Genomic DNA, 14,078 nt, shown 5'->3' on the forward strand with positions numbered 1-14,078 from the left:
GGTGAGTAGAGAGATAGACTGCTGGGTGAGCTCTCGCTGGCCGCTAATGAGGCCTTTTCTTCCGCTCACACTCCCTTAAAACATACAAACTTGACAACACTGGCTTGCAGATGATATAATTATAAACACTAGTTGATATAAGGGTTAGGCTAAGGGTTACATTTTCATCCTCCATCTCCACCTCCATGTCCCTGTTATTTCTCACTATGTTTTGTTCTCTCCCTCGCTCTCTTTCTAAGTTTGGCATTCTTGCAATAATACTGCAGCAGTCTTGTCTTATATAAATAGTGTTCGCATGGTCTCTGTCCCCACTTTCTCAATTTATCAATGCCTTGAATTCCCCTTGCCTCTCTCTCTCTATCTTACTCTCTCTCCCTCTCCTGCTCTCTCTTTCTTCCTCGCTCTCTCTCCCTCCTTCCAAACGCTTCACTAAACAGCCTGTGAACCCCTGGAAAATGTATTTTCCTCCAAATTAGGCAAGAGAGCTGAAAGAAATGTGGAGCACTGAAAAGTTCCCCTTCCCTCAGTCCGTCACACACCCCTTCAGCCTAAGATGAGGAGGCAGGAAGAGAGGGAGCGGGGGGGTCATGTCACTCTTATGTAGATACCTTCAAGTAAAGTGTGACCAAACATTTTCACAAAATGATGCTAATGTGTCACAAAAAATACATTCTACATTCATCTCCTTAGCACATATCACACAGAGAGATTTGTTTATCATTATCACTTATGACAACAGAGCACTGGGCACCATTCACCTCCGTAAGACATGCTCTGAAATCAGTCACACTGCTTTCCAATTGATTTTTTTCCACAAAAGATTCAATTCATTTTCATTTTTGAGCAGACCGTTGCTGATTTAGCTAATTTGTAGGTCATTATAATAAGTAATCTTGTTGAAGATGCATCACAGACTATTCTTACTAGTAGCAACATGAGAAAAAACTAGAAGAAAACAATCAATGAAAGTGCAAATCTATAAATCAATGTAAAAATATTACAACATTGCACAGTGCATTTCACTTAGATTTAACACACTCCTCTATACAGCACAGTGACAAGTGCAGCAAGTCAGCATTTATTTACACATGCATAGGCAATCTGTCTGAAAGAGGCACGTCATGACATGTCCAGATAGGAACACACAGCTGTTGACATCAACACCTGCAAGACTTTCAAGCAAGCAGCAGGAAGCCTGACTCACAACATCAAGGCTGTGAGCTCATAAAACAGAGCCACGGTAACACATCTTTTTTTTCTTTGATTCTGACGTCAAGATACACATCTTCAAAGTTTCCCAAAATCTAACACACTGACTGGGTGCCTTCCAATCTTGTCTGTCGCCAGCATGGGCATAGTGTGTGTGTGTGTGTGTGTGTGGGGGGGGGGTCAGAGTAGATCAGAGTAGATCTGCTGCTTGAGATAGAGGCTGTCCAATGCACTGATCAGAAAACAGCTCTGTCATCCCTCTCTCCCTTTTCTATCATCACAGACAAACAGCAGTGGTGTCACAGCTTCTGTTCCGAGAGGAAAAAATACTAGCATGTATCTTTATGTTCAGTCATCATTAACCCTGATGAGGCTGCTGAGCTCCAAGCGGAGTTATGTGACACACCAGACTTCACATAACTGATTTTGACAAGGCCGGTCTGAATCGCTATCTTCAGTGTCTGGTAATTCAAGGTTCTTTGACAATCCACCCACCCACACAAACCTCCTTCTGTGATCATACTGTAGGTGAATCTAACAAATTCTGAGTAAGCAAAGTTCAATCGTTAAATACTGTTTGTGACACTGCATAGCCTTGTTGTGAAATGTAGTAATTTTTTACGTGCCCATCAAATTCCTACATGCTGTCGTAGTATCAAAATCTCCAAGCGTTTGCAGTAGACTTTCATGTCCTCTGGTCCACTGACACATATTTTAAAGGGACACAAGGCAAGCCTGATGCTTTTTCTCTACGAAACTCCCCCTCGCTCGGTCTGAAGCTCTTTTCCTTTTCTTGGCATCTTCCATCAAGGGTCTTCGCCGCTTCTTCGCCGGCTCTGCCATTATACACACGTTTGCAACAATCGCTAGCGTTTCGTTAGCCTGCCTCTGTGCTGTGGATGCAGGATAAACTGATCCTGCTTCGGTCGGCCGGTACGATACACTGAACTTGCAAGCAGGATATTCTTCCTACAGGTAGTAGGGGCAGGCGAGAGAGTCTTCATTCGCTCTGTAATGAGTCATTTAACCATATACCGACTTACGAAGATGAGTAATTAACACGAAAACGTTGCCTGGTGTCCCTTTAACTTGAAAGTGTAGGCCTCATATTCACTCAGTTGGGGGCTCTGAAATATTTACACCAGATCATCATGTGAGTTGAGTTTCACACCAGTTGAAAACCCAAATAACAGCACAAAACACAGGCTAAGAGTCATTTTTATACTTTGAAATAACTTTTGAAAACCCAAATCTATACTGGCTTTAATGTCTCATTTATCTTTTTTTCTGAGACATGATGGTGCAGGTATCAGATTTTGGTGGATGTATCTGTTCAATATTTACAAGATATTTTACAATACTTGTTAATCAAGATTCAGGATTCTTATTTGCTGTGACATTGACATACAGTATGTCATACTTAGGGTTAACTTTTACAGTGGTGGGCCTTTACGCCTGTGCCTTTCTGTTGTTTCAACAATGATCCAGGGGTGCATTTCCCAAAACCATAGTTGCTAACCTAAGCAACTTGGTTGGCAATGGGAAATTGCATTGCAACCAACAAAGTTGCTAACTTAGTTAGTATACTATGGTTTTGGGAAATGTGCCCTACTGTAGGTCAAACTGAAAAGAAAGCCAAAGTCACCCAAGAGAGACAGACTCAGTCTTCTAAAAACACATTCTAGTTAAGTCAAACATTTGGCGATGAAATCATCTGTCTATAAAAAACAATGGGCCATACTAAACATAACTTTGAAGAGCATGCCCACTGCAGAATTCATCTAAAAAATGTCTCATTTTTTCCAACTCACTGTGAAGCAGTTTCCTGAGTGCACTGTTTGTATATATAATGATTTAAAGATAATGAAGTGTTCTATGATAATAAAACTCCAAAGAGAGGTTCACCAAAGAAATCCGATCTGATTTGAGTGGACAACCAGCATGAGTCAGCAGCCACAGTCTCAGGAGGCAAAAAGACAATTCAGACTCGCACAACTGCACCTTGGCCTAGACATCTTGCTATCGTGGGGAAATATTTTCACGCTTGCATTGGACATCCCATATTTGTCATCATCATCATTCACCTGAACATACAGCACACACAAAACAAAAGGATTTGGGGCATGTTTAGAGTGGCTATCAATGCAGATCATGGATTTTCACTCAAGCCTGTAGCTTAAGTAGGCTTTATTGCTGCAACGATTATGGTCATTGCCATTTTTTCCTCGACAATTACAGTATGTCCTCAGATGTCTTGTTTTGTCCACATGTCAAAGATATAAATATTTAGTTTACCGTAATAGGGTAGCCTCTATTCACAAAGATTTAAGAAGCAGCATTTAGAAAATGTTTATGTATTTTCCTTTAAAATTATACAAACAGATTAACCAATAACCAAAAAAGATTTATGCACCTGCAAAATTAAGCCACGGATGGCAAAATAAAGGCAATATAGGCTATGAGTCAAGAAGAGTAGGAGGAACACTTTTCATTTGACCTGTGTGGTAAGTGGCTTAATAACGACGCTATTTTGAGTGTTGATTTCCCGGCTGAATGAAATATTCAAATGCTGAGTCATTAACTGGTGTTGAAATATTCCTGAACCGGTAACGTCCATTACCAAATCAAATGCGTGAGGATGTCTTTGTACCTTGGGAGTCTGATGAGTAGTTAGTTCGACCTACCCCAAACTAGAAAGAGGTCCACAAATAGGTTCGTGATTTTCATGAAGGACAACCTTCTTTATAAAAAAAATAAGTATAAAGGTACAAAAACACATCAGATGATCATACGCTCAATTACATCGATCTCATTAGTGTAGTCTGAGCTCACCTTAGCCCACTGCTAGGTTCAGTATTTTGCACACCTTGTCTGAACTGATTTATGGTTTTGCTTCTAGTAAATGTAGTAACCTACAGAACTATTTAATTCCCGATTGTTTCACATGATTGAATTGAATTTTAGCTCAATCCAGCTTTCATAGCCCATAGTCTCATAGTCTCAGTCTCATGCAGGGCTTATAACAGTCTACAAGCCGTCAAGAACCAGGGCGTTTTGGTTGCTGTATCACCATAGGACACCATAGTAAAGTCATTGTCATAATTTAAGATAAAGAACTAAATGGACTTTGTTTTGACCTATTCTATCTTACTTTAACGTGTTGACCAACAATAATGACAAATTACTCACAATATTTAAGATATACTTTGCAGACATCAAAACCAATGCCACGTTCATAGCCAATCCTGTTGTAGGCCTATAGGCTAACCTAAAATGCCCAGTTTTACAACAGGTTCCAACAGCTGGTGACAATGGGAAATGAAAGAACGCTTGCTTTAGGAGCAGGTGTGAGGATGAAAATATGTTAGAAATATGACAACCTCAAGTTACCCGCAACAACATCGGCCTAGATGTTGCGATCCCCGTGAGCTCTGAATCATGCAATGTTATTGGCGTCTTCAGAGGAAGAATTACATGTAGGGCATCATAACTTGGTGTTGAATGAAGACGTTATCATCGATATTTGAAAAGCTATATCTAGTAAAACTGAATGCTATTTCATAAACATAAGAGTTAATCTTCTAAGACCAGGCATTACATATTTGATGAGGCACTGCATTTAACACAAAATGACTTTATATCTTGAATCAAGGCTACAGGCTGTTTTTCATTATCAAATGGGGTCCCTTCTGAAGCTGATCAGCCTCCGCACATCACCAGCAAAGCAACTCCATTCCGCTGAATCATATTGGTGCTTAATATAATGGCATGTTTATTCTCTTAGGTTCTGTATTATTGTCTTTGTCGTCGCATAAACCCCGCCGTATAATAATGGGACTGTTATGTAAAGAGAGGGAGAGTAAGCCTGTGGAGGGCTGACTAGTAAGCGGGCTGCTGTGTGTGGGCTGCACGCGGGACGGAAGCAGTTCCCGGAGGCAGGGACTGAGCGGTCGGAGCAGCTGGCGCGCAGCCAACACCCTCAGCCACTCAAAAAGACTAACATCTTATGGACGTTGGACATGTAATTTTAACTCCACTGTAACAATAAAATATTGGACTGCTCAACTCTGTACGATTTCTTACACTGAGAGTGTGGGGTGAAGTTATTTCACAAGCCTTAGTAAAACCACGTGCGTTTTAAAACATTTGTCGGCTCCTCCAGGCACACATGAGTAGGCGCCTACATTATTGGGGTCATGCATGGCGAAATGCGCTATCTAAAAATGCTTCTGGTTTTAAAAGTTTTGTGGTTCAACTGTCAAAATCGAATACCTGTTACTTTTGAGTAGCGCGGTACTCATACGGTCATAGCCAAGGGCAACTGACAATATAATCTCTGTCAACATGGCAGGTGCGCCAGGACTGGCATTTTATTCATGAAGAAATGTACTGTTTTCTACACCAGAAACAGAAAAATGACTAACATTTGCGAGACACAAGCATATCTTTCGTTGTAAATAGCGCGTTTAGATGTGCATTAAGTCCGCAAAGGAACAGACTACTATTATATAGTTCTCAGGTAACCCGTTATCGGCGTTCTTTATTCCCCTTAAGATTTCAAACCGAATTGCTCTCTTCTGTGGCGTACGAATTCATGAACCTTGTTTGACCATGGCTCATCCTCGACCAAACAGGAAGCGGCTCAAAATATATCCACTGTGACGTCCGGAATGGAAACGATCTCTAATTCTAGTATAACGGCTCTCCTAATCAATAATTGAGCGCTGTGCTTTCCGTTGCGCTGAACACCTGTACGTTGCCCCTTCAAGTGAACCTTGAAGCATGCCGTCCCTTCATCATAAGGGCTGACCGCATGTGAGATGTGCACACGGAACGAACCACGACGATGTAAAATGTTGCACAAGCCAGTAAGATAACGTAAAATATCCTTGTGAGATAGTAACCAGACTGAAACATTGACCATACAAGAGACATGAAGAGAAGGAGGACGGGAAGCGTTTGAGATAGAGAGCGCATCGCGCCACTATCGCACTTTGAGTAAACATTACGGTCAGGCCACCTGTCCCAATTTTGCGCTCCCGTTTTGAGTCTGCTTTCAGCCGGTACTTACGTGTAATGCTGGGGGAATTTGAGAGCCGCTGTTCCTGGCGTGGACACGCAGATGATCAGGATAGTTTGGATAGCGAACAGGCAAAACATTCCGGATGACTGAGGGCAGAGCGCCATTTTCCATTAAAAATGCAAGAAACTGATATAAATGTGACGGAGCGGCGTTTGTACTCTCTTAGGGGAAAACGGAGTGTTGAAGCCGAATGTCTGTCGGTGTCGGCGGATAGCAAATGCTCCTGAAGATCAGGTGCTGTGAAATCTCAAGCCCAAACCGATTGACTGACGATTGGCAGCCAGAGACAAGTCGATACGAAGACACACAGATGCACTGACGCTGCTGCCGCCACTGGTGCTGCTGCTGTGCCTTATTTGCTCGCTCGCTCTCTCGCTCTCCTTTTCTCTCGCTCTACCATGTAACAAACAGACTGCACGAAAACGACATATTCTAATATTCGTCCGCGACAGGCGGGGGCGCGCGTTAGGCCATTCCCCCGCTGTCCCGTAGCCCCCCGGTAACCGTGATGTCCATATTGGCCTCAATAGTGGAGAGCAAGAAAACTTCTATTAAGTTTGGAATTAACGATACGTTCTCATATCGAACAAAATTACGGATTTGTTCATCTATCTTTGGAAATATGAACAATATATGACATCACTTTAATAACCACCACAAACGTCCATTGTACAAAATGCATCTGGTGCCAACATCAAGGCTTAAATAGATTAATTTTAGGAAGATATGAATATGGTGGATGATGCTGTAGCAGTGTGCATTCTTTGTGAAAATAAGCATTAACCACTGAGTCTACTGTCAGAAACAGTCTTTTTGTATAATTTACACACACATTTCGACTGAAATAAAAAAATAAATCTACCAGTAAACATTTTCATTTTAAACATTTGAATAAAAACAGAATGCTATGATTTGCAAATCATGTTAACCATAGCGAAATTGAAAAAGACAAAGACAACATGTCAACTGATGAAGGAGAGAAGTTGTATTGTTTTTTGGAAAGATATATTAATTTACAATTTGATGCCAGCAACACCTCCATCTGAATATGCTTATTTGCATCCAGTTTCCTAATTGCTACTGAGATGACATCTTAATAATATCATATCACTGCACTTCAAGCTACAGTCTATGATTTGGCCAGTGGTTGGTTAGATCAGTGTCTTCTGATGATTCTGTGTTGGAATTAAAGAGACAGTTAGTGGTAGGACTTGAGTAGCTACCAATCAGGTTGTGTTTTACAGACATGTCGTGCCCTCCCCCTGTCAATGTCCCATCGCAGCTTATTGACACTCAGCGTTCTTCATCCTCCTCATCTGTGGGTCCATTAAAGATATAATTGTCACATCACATACACACACACACACAAATCATACTCAGTATCTCTCTCTTTCTCTCTCAAACACACACACAATAACCTTACTCTCCTTCTCGCCCTTTCTGTCTTTCTCCCTCAAACACACACACACACACACACACACACACAGCTCAGGATGTCCCACATTGACATTATCTCAGGCAGTCATTGTTCTTGCTCATCCGTGTATTCAGGTGCCCTTGGCTATTGATCAGCAGGAGATGTGCAGGTCCTGTCCTACGCTCACACATATCACACACACACACACACACACACACACACACACACTTAACACCACACCAAGGTTGCAGGCATCTGTCATCAGCTCTGTGTTTTTCTGTTGAGAAACTCAGTTCTGTTTTATTTAGGTCAGTAGTATACAAATTCCACAGCATTTTGTTTCTCTGCAGCTTATGTGTTTGGTTGTTTTTAAATATTCTTGTCCTTCTCCATATTTCCTCTCCATATGTCTTTTTGCACCTTTCTTAAAAAAAAAAAAAAACAGTTGTGGATACCAACAAACAACTCATGGACAACTAACAGAGGCCATTTCAGAGGGCAGCAGTAGGGTTTCAACTAACAATTATTTTTTTCTTGTAAATTAATTATTTTCTCAATTAATCAACATCTATCAGTGTTTACCAAGTCCAAGATGATATCCCAAAAGCGTTCCCTTTACTGTGATACAGGAATAAAGAAAATATTCAAATTTAAGAGGCTGGGACCCAGACAAGTTTTACTATTTTTTTCCCCATAACAAATTACTTAGACCGATTGATTGATTTACAGAATACTTGGCAATTAATCCAATAGTTGATAACTAGTCAATACATGCATTAAATGGATGCAGATCTAGAATCAAGTTACAAAGGAAGCCATTTGTTTTGAAATAAAATATCACTGTCAGTAGGACCCTCAGTAAGTGTGCTTGACGTTTCACAGCTTAAACCTCCACCACAGAAGCAATTTGCTCGAGCCAGAAGTTGCTCAACCAAAGCTCAGCCTTACCTCAGAACATGACATCTGTCACAATCACTCCCAAGAAGTGAGCTTACATCATAATGAATGACCTCAATCTGCCAACAGGCCTGCCCATAATTACAGCGCTACCTAGTTAGCAGCAGAACACGGTGGTCAGGACGAGCAGGCCAGTAGTGGAGGAGAGCTTCATAACATTGGAAAGTTATTTATTATGAAGGTTGATGAGCAGTTATAATTATCTTTGGCAGCTGTCCTGTAGTCTTCATAGCAAAGTTACACAGTGTTTGTTAAGAAGGCGAGGCACTAGTGAGAGAAAGCGAAGCGAAGGCCTGCGCTCATCACTTGAACCGGACGGGTTAATTAGCAGTTTAATCAGGATTTGATTAACCAGCCTAAGGTGGCTGCTCTTCATTTGATTAGCTACATCTGCCCAATCATTGATTGTGCTACTAATAAAATGAAGCACCTTCTCTTGTGTGTTGACGCTTTGCTTATTCCTGAGGCCAGATGTTAGTCCTTCAGTAGCCTGTAAAATTATATTATATCTAAAAAAATATTACAATATATATTGATGTTTCATTCTTTAAGAGAGTATGATAGTGTGCAAGACAGTGTGACTCTGTGTACATGGACATGTGTCTCTAGATTTGAAGGAATCCAGCCGACAAGTGCCTGTGTTTTGGTGAAGAGTCCCTCTGTAAGAGTGAGATGTGTTTGACAGTCAGATTCTGCTGTAATCATGTATGATTAGACATAATTATCTGTCACCATGATTGCTGCCAGTGTGCATGTTGATGCAGAGGTTTCTGGAAGAGATGATATGTAAGGTATTGATAATTAGCCATTTAACCAATTATTATCTTTATGTATGATTAAGGCGCTTGCCACTTTAGGGAAGAAAACAGTCATAGTCTTCTCACACTGACAACCCCACTTTCATCCACATATGTTCACATACATACAGTACAGCACAGGCTGCCAACATCCCTGTTAGGAGAAATGCTTGTTGACACGTGGGTGCAAAGGTTGCTGTGATGGACAATGTGTGACATTGTATCCATCAGCTGTGGTGGTGTGTGAGGCATTGGTGTGAAGAGTAATTTATACGGTCCTGTGAAAAAGTTCACTAGTCTATAGATATGTGTGTGTGTGTGTGTGTGTATTTAGATTTTCAAACAATCTTGTATAAGCACTTTGCATGTTATTGATTGATACAACAACACTTTGTCATTTTAGATGTTTCTTTTTTTTCTTTTAAACGTTTTTACACATACACCCAAAATAGACCTTGGCAGGTTTCATTTTGATTCCTTTGGTAACAAGTAAAATCAATAATATCTAACTAGCCACAGCTTTGATTACCATGAAAAATCAACTGGCCTAAGGCCCACGCTTTATGCTAATTAATCACTGTTGTAGATTCCAATCCGCTTCATTAGTTTTCTTCATTAGCTATGAAGAGTCCGTTTGAAATCGATGAACAGAGATGTTAACTACTCTCAGGCTCCCAAGCTCTCGGCCTCGTGTCAGACGGATGCCTCCCTGGTGCTCAGGCCCAGACAGGGAGACCGCAGAGCCCTGGCCGCAATTCAGTCCGGTAGTGCAGTAATTGTAGCAGCCCCGTTGATGGACTGAAGTATTGGATTGAGACCGTATAGAGGAGGTTGGCAAAAGGAGAGAAACAGAGAGAGAGACAGAGAGAAGGAGGGGGCAGCTGACCGACAGCGGCTCTCTCCAAGTCATAGATCTCTGAAGGAGAATCCTTTCTCTCTCTCTCTCTCTATCCCTCTATCCCCCTCTCTGGGCTGATCGATTAGCATAGCTCTGCCAGAGCTCCTTGGTGGAAACACACCGATCAATCGACTTCAGGCCTCATTGATCCTCTGATGGCCTGACAGAGCAGTGGGAGGGAGCTTGGCTTGCCCTCAGATGCCTTCCATTGGACCGACAAGGTGCCTGTTAAGGACATGCACCTGCCAATCTGGTATTGATCGGAGGAGAGCAGGGACACAGATGAGAGAAGCTGGCTGCTATATTTGGTTTCCTCCAAGGGCTACTGGGGCCTGTACTACGAAGCGGGGTTACTGGCTTATCTGGGTAACTTCGAGAGTAACTTGATCACGTGTGGCGTAACTTCCCGATTAACCCGTACTACGAAAGGTGGATAGGTTTTAACCGAGGTATGCTGCCATGGCAATTTACGCTGCATCTCAAACCTGCTCCGAGCAGGTTATGTTCTTGGTTAACCCGAGGTTTCCGTTAACCACACCCTTTATAAGTACCACCCCTCCACTAACAATTCGAGACTATGCCGGCGTCTGGATGATCCATACGACATCGGAGCGCAAATCGTGAGGTGCTCTCTTCGAGGGGTTTTAGAGACCGCCATATATATATATATATATATATATATATTCTCTATGAAGATATAGATTGTCAGCCGAAGGAATTCGTTATCTTTGTCAGATGATCTAGGCAGAAGTCTCTAATGTCACCCGTCATAGCAATGCCCTTACGTGGACATTCATGTTTTCCATCTAATCGGTGATGCTGAACATCTGAGCAAGAATACTGTATGTCCGAAAATAAATCGGACATAGGCCTAGCCTAGCCTACAGTATGCTGAACATCTAAGCAAGAATAGCCTAAAATAAATCGGACATAGCCTAGGCCTAATAAATTAAAATCACCATTTTAACAAACTTGTTGAATTGAATGTCATATTACTGTACCCTGCACATAAAGGCTACACATTTCCACAGCACCAGAATCCGACCGAATGCCTCCCTCAACCCCTTCCACAATCGGCCTTTATTTGCGATGGCCAACTCCTCTGCTACTGTAAAACACTCCTTACAGTAGAGTTCAAAGACACCTTTTTAATGTTAGCTGTAAAACAGAGGCCAAGTGAAGGCTATAAGCATACTAGGCCTACATGTTTTCATAATTAAGAAATATTAATGCAAGCTATAACTATATAAACCTACTATTCTGAATAATGTGTTTGTGTTTCATTTTCATCTGCTGCCATGTGCGTTTGGCAATGGTGTTGCATCTGAAATGTTCACAGGATTAGGCATACACTAAATCAGTCAATGGGGGCTACTTAAACATTCAATTATCCTATTACTGTAATCTATATGCCCACTTCTAAATTGTGTTGCATCTGTAGACATTTCTATGAACTCAAAATAGGCAATTTAATTATTTCAACTCATTTCAGACATTCCGCAAGCTATTAATCCTCCGTAACACATATTTGAAGAACATGTGGAAATAAAACTTTACTTTTAGGCATTTAGGCTACCTGATCTGCAATACGTTGCCAACAGCCTTGCCTTGCTTTGTTCACTGCCGACGTATTTGATTTTTGTCGTAGAGTGGGTTTTAATTCCTCATAACTTGGCGTAATAATTGTGCATTCCTCATCCGTAAAATAAGGTGATCGCGTCATCATTGAAAGTGGTGACTTGCGCTGCAACCCGCCCCTTTTATGTGAACGCGCACAAACTCCAATTAGGTTAACCCCGGCTCAACAAATCAACTTCATAATCAGCGTCGTAGTACCGATTAACACCACTTAAGATAACCAGGTTTTGTCAACCCCGGTTTAACAAAGTAACCCTGGGTTACATCCGGGTAGGTTAAGCTCCCTTCGTAGTACAGGCCCCTGAAGGGGGCTAGTCTCCCTTGAACACATTCCCATACACACAAACACACACACACACACATACTTAAGTGCAAATATATTATGCATGCTGATAAACACACAGGCATGCACTAAGTAAAGGGGCTACTGAAGGGGCCTAGTCTCCCTTAAACACATCCCCATACACACACACACACACACACACACACACACTAACACACACACACACACAAACACAGAGGCCAAGCAGGACATAGAGCCAGGAATTAATCATACTTGCTCTGCCTCAGCTCCACAGTGAGATGCAAGCACACACCTTTACTCTCACATGTACACATGCCCAAAGGCTATTCCATACACACACATACAGGGAGAGAGAGAGAGACAAACACACACATATATTCGTCTTATCTGACCTCACACCACCCTTTCCCCACACACACATTCCTTATCGCTCCTCAACCATCTGGGTCCCCTCCCGTCTCTGTGACCCACGCTGAGGTGGGCTGCATAGCCAGAATCAAACAATCGTATGTAATCTGTAAAATCACACTGAATTGAATCACACTCATATAGTGGCATACATTCATATACATTCATATCAACATGCACACATATGCATAGGCACACTTCAGCACCAATTTGTTATCTTGCAAGCACACAGAATATATATACTCTATGTCACTAGACTAAGACATTAAATCCCAATGTCATATTTTACATTCCTGGTCCATCAAGGACACTGAATTGTCTTTGCAGCTCTGCAGTCAGTCCTCCTGACCACTAAAGGCAGTGTCGCACAACAAGTGTACACATTGACAGAAAACACTCTTAGCACTTAACGCTATTCTGATATCAGTTCCGTCACAGTCATGTCTACTTAAGAGGTCATTATAGCCATTGTAGCCATGGGTTCACCCATTTACATGCATCATATACATAACATGTATGTAGCTCCTGTCACAGACAAAAATCATTGAAAGGGACTGTCAGTATGCTCATTTAGTCATGTACATCTTGATTCCCTGTTTACCTCAGCACAGTAAAATACAAAAAGGCTCCTGTTCCTACATGCCCCAAGGCATGCTGGGGATTTCATGCTCAAATGTCAGAGCATCTCATGCTTATAATGAGTCACTCCCCCCTTCCCTCTGACACACACACACATACATACACGCATATACTCACACACGCATACACAGACACACACACACACACACACACTGACCCACATATACACACACGGGCACATTAATATACATATATTGTATACATTATATTTAAGTCCCTTACACACACACACACACACACACACACACACACACACACACACGCTCTCTCTCTTTTGTCATGAGCCGGTAAGGAGGTATACCAATTCAACATTTAATGGGCCAGTCTGCCAGAAATGCTTCGATTCATATAGAAACCCATAAAATCACACACACATGTACTGTAAGTCCCACAAATGAATACTAATTCACAGTGACAAATACACTCGCACATATTCACATACGTACATAGTAAATCTACACATAGATGATCTGTCCTCAAATTTGCAAGAGGCGATTAGTAGAGTTCATAAGGTACAGTAGCTTTGGTTATTTTGGTTACTGGATGCTCCTGTCCTAATGAGCTCTCAGGTGTGCAGGTGTATATGCTCTCAGGTGTGCAGGTGTATATGCTCTCTGTAGGTGTGCAGGTGTATATGCTCTCTGCAGGTGTGCAGGTGTGTATGCTGAGCCTCTGTGAGACTGTGGGGTAGAAGAGAAAATGAGGACTCTCTGTGAGTCTCTGGTTTT

At 41.8% G+C, this 14,078-nt stretch overlaps 1 protein-coding gene across 3 annotated transcripts in view; it reads right to left on the reverse strand.

Moving 5' to 3' along the window:
- Window positions 1–6,678, reverse strand: part of cacna2d2a (calcium channel, voltage-dependent, alpha 2/delta subunit 2a) — a 213,579-nt gene extending 206,901 nt beyond the window's left edge. For all 3 annotated transcript variants that reach the window (XM_042090856.1, XM_042090854.1, XM_042090853.1), the window contains exon 1: window positions 6,281–6,678. In XM_042090856.1, the coding sequence (XP_041946790.1) occupies window positions 6,281–6,396 (116 nt within the window). In that variant the 5' untranslated portion in view covers window positions 6,397–6,678. The remainder of the gene's footprint in view (window positions 1–6,280) is intronic.
- Between the last annotated feature and the right edge of the window lie 7,400 nt (window positions 6,679–14,078).

This window comes from Alosa sapidissima, chromosome 4 (assembly GCF_018492685.1).
Source record: "Alosa sapidissima isolate fAloSap1 chromosome 4, fAloSap1.pri, whole genome shotgun sequence".
Taxonomy (NCBI): Eukaryota; Metazoa; Chordata; class Actinopteri; order Clupeiformes; family Clupeidae; genus Alosa; species Alosa sapidissima.